The sequence below is a fragment of the Arachis ipaensis genome, chromosome B02 (assembly GCF_000816755.2).
Source record: "Arachis ipaensis cultivar K30076 chromosome B02, Araip1.1, whole genome shotgun sequence".
In the NCBI taxonomy this organism is placed as follows: Eukaryota; Viridiplantae; Streptophyta; class Magnoliopsida; order Fabales; family Fabaceae; genus Arachis; species Arachis ipaensis.
This window is the reverse complement of record NC_029786.2, coordinates 97,751,989-97,755,002: the sequence shown is the minus strand read 5'-3', so window position 1 is coordinate 97,755,002 and position 3,014 is coordinate 97,751,989. Positions and strand designations below refer to the sequence as shown.

The 3,014-nt window shown below is 30.9% G+C and overlaps 1 protein-coding gene across 1 annotated transcript in view; it reads right to left on the bottom strand.

Moving 5' to 3' along the window:
* The window catches only part of LOC107627770 (putative expansin-B2), a 5,111-nt gene extending 3,444 nt beyond the window's left edge, over positions 1-1,667 (bottom strand). Inside the window, exon 1 of the mRNA XM_016330597.1 lies at positions 1,454-1,667. Within this exon, the coding sequence (XP_016186083.1) occupies positions 1,454-1,667 (214 nt within the window). The remainder of the gene's footprint in view (positions 1-1,453) is intronic.

Genomic DNA, 3,014 nt, shown 5'->3' with positions numbered 1-3,014 from the left:
GAATAATTTTATTACCAAAAAAATATGTATTATATATATATATATTGTTTAAATGTCTTTATAAATTAATTTAAATTTTTAAAAAAAATTCCGTGACAAAGCAATTGGTAATAAATTAAAATGGTTAAAATCAACTATGGGAGTTGATTTGGCAGAGTCTAGTTTATAACCGTGAAAAAAATAAATAAAAGCATTTTACTTGGTACATACAAAAAAAGAAGAAGAAGAAAAAAAATCATAATATTAGCATGTGAATTAATTAAATATACAAAGTATATATAATAAAAATAATTTAACTTGCTCACTCACTATCTGAACCAGCACCATCGGGGGTTCCATACCATGTAGCTTGTGTTTGGTCCCATGGTTTTTCATCATTTGGAACTTTTGAAGGATTGAAAAATTTGGGGTTGATGCAATAGCAAGTAGTGCTTAAAAGCATAGAACAAAGGACTACAAGATTAAATGTGTGAACCTTCATGATGAATTGATGATAGTTTTTGCAACTGTAGTAATGTATCATGTTTGAAACTTGCTAGCTAGTAGTATTTATAGTACATGATTTTAATAATTAAATTTCATATAATTTTTTGTTTAAAAATAGGCCATGTCAACATTCAAATTAGTCAAAAATTAATATTAATAATGTTAACTCTAATTTTTTGGTATAATTCAAAGAAAAAAACTTCAAAATATTCACTTAAAATGTTATTAAGCATGTGCAACTAACGTTGATATATTTTTTTTTTATCTTTTAACTCTTTTTTTGAAAATGATAAAGATAAGAGAGTATTAATTGGATGATTAAAATTCCAAAGGAGTAAATTACAAAATTATGTAAAATTAATTTTTTTTCTACAAATAAAAATGCGTATCTTGCTCAAGAAGAAAATTATGATCCATATAAAAAAGGTTTATAAGAAAAGGAAAGAATCATTATACATTATTATTATTATAAATTGTATAATATTCTACCTTTAATTACATTAAAAAATATTATAAATTACTACGTGATAATTAAAAACACTAAAAATTATAAAAAAAAAAACACACAAGATTATAAATTTAATATACAACATTAAAGTAATTAAAATTAATATCATCTTACATTTTAAATAATAAAATTAACCAAATAACGATGATTATAAAATATCTAAAAAATAATAAAAGTGATTAAAACTAACATGTTGAGAATGATCTAAATGCTCACATTAAAAATAATTAAAGTAAATAGTAATTTTTTATAATGAAAAATTCGGATGCTAACATTTTTATTCATGAAAGTCGAAAATTAAAGTTATATTCATGAAAAATAGATTTTTACAAATAAAATTATCCAAATCTTACAAAATTAAATAAAATTTTCAAACTACCCTTTAATATAATCTATTTCAAACCTCTAATTTTACTCTACACCGCCCTACCACCACTTTCATCCTCTGTCAATGTCAACATCCTTCTTTTGCTTCTGCATCTGCATTTTCTTTGGATCTGAAAGACGAAGGAGGAGCCATCTCTATCACAATCGTCATTCCAACACAGAGGAGGAGGACTAGGATCAGATGCAACTTCTCCGTCCCCTCAAAAATCAACACCATTCCCGTCTGCACCTCCGTCAAAGCCTTTACTCTGGCAACCGTCGCTAATTTTGGTCCCGACTTTGACATTTTCGACTGCGCTGTCGATGGCCTCGGTGACACCATCTCCCTCACCGTTGACCTACACGTCCACCCAGGAAAGATCTCTATCTCCAACATATCCGATACAGGTAACAACACTACTAGGCTGAGCAAAAACCCTCTCTGGAATTGGGTTGGGATTGCCGCGCTCGAAGTCATGAAGATGCTTGAAATCCGCTCCGTCAGCCTCTCCTTTTCTCTTCAAAAGGGTCTCCCCTTAGGAAGTGGCCTGGGGTTAATACCCTTACTATCAGAATGTCACACTTTCGGTTGCACCACTTTGATAGCTAGGATATTACGACGACTTCTGTATACTTAACAATAAAATATGAGCCTTTAACTCGAAACCGTATTGCTGTTTCTTTGAAAAATAAAAAATTCTTTTTCTTTTTACAAAATGCATATATAAACAAATTCAATGACAATCTTCATATATATATATACGAGACTTCTTATACAAGTAACTTACAAATATACCAAACATACATATCATTACAAATTACGACTCTTATCCCTCTTTCAAAAATATAAAACAAGACGAAAGAAAAACTATAACTAAGATATATACAATACAATCAGATACGCAGAAGAAACTTCTTAAACTTCTCATCTGTCCTGAAAAGAGAAATTTGTAGGGGTGAGAATCTTACCACACGGTCTCACTAGGAAAGTTTTAGAATTATTATAAGAGGATACGTATAAAGAAATGAAGGAATTTCAAATGTAGATGATAATCACTCATCCTGTGAATCTTTTTAAACAGCAATAATTAATTATCCATAATTCAAATTCACTCTTCGATTGCAAGAATTTTAAAGCTCAAATAATATCTCATAACATAATTAAGTACGGCCTCCGGTTCAATATAAAATCAAATTACAGCCTCTGGTCCAACATATAACCAATCAACACTTGGTCTTAAAATCATCAATTCATTACCAAAACTCAGTCTCAAAATAGAATCAATCCCAGGTAACAAACAATACAAGGTAAACACAATTAGAAAGCAGTTACAGCAAGCACCACAATTAATAGTTAGACAGAATCAAACCAAAATACTTAAGTACACCCAAACACTAGCAACCAAATACAGTATGATACATGCATGCCCTACTGACCATGAGCTCACGTGTTACTAGAACCCGACACATCCGATAGCTAACCTGAACATGGTCTCTCTCTTGCACATTTCCAGGAGAAAAAATATTCCGGTCACAGAAGGAGAGTACCCAGTCACCATCTCAAAGGGAGAGTGCCCTGTCATCGTCTCAGAGAGAGAGTTCCCGATCACCGTCTCAAAGGGAGAATGCCCTGTCACCTTGCAATCAGAGAAAA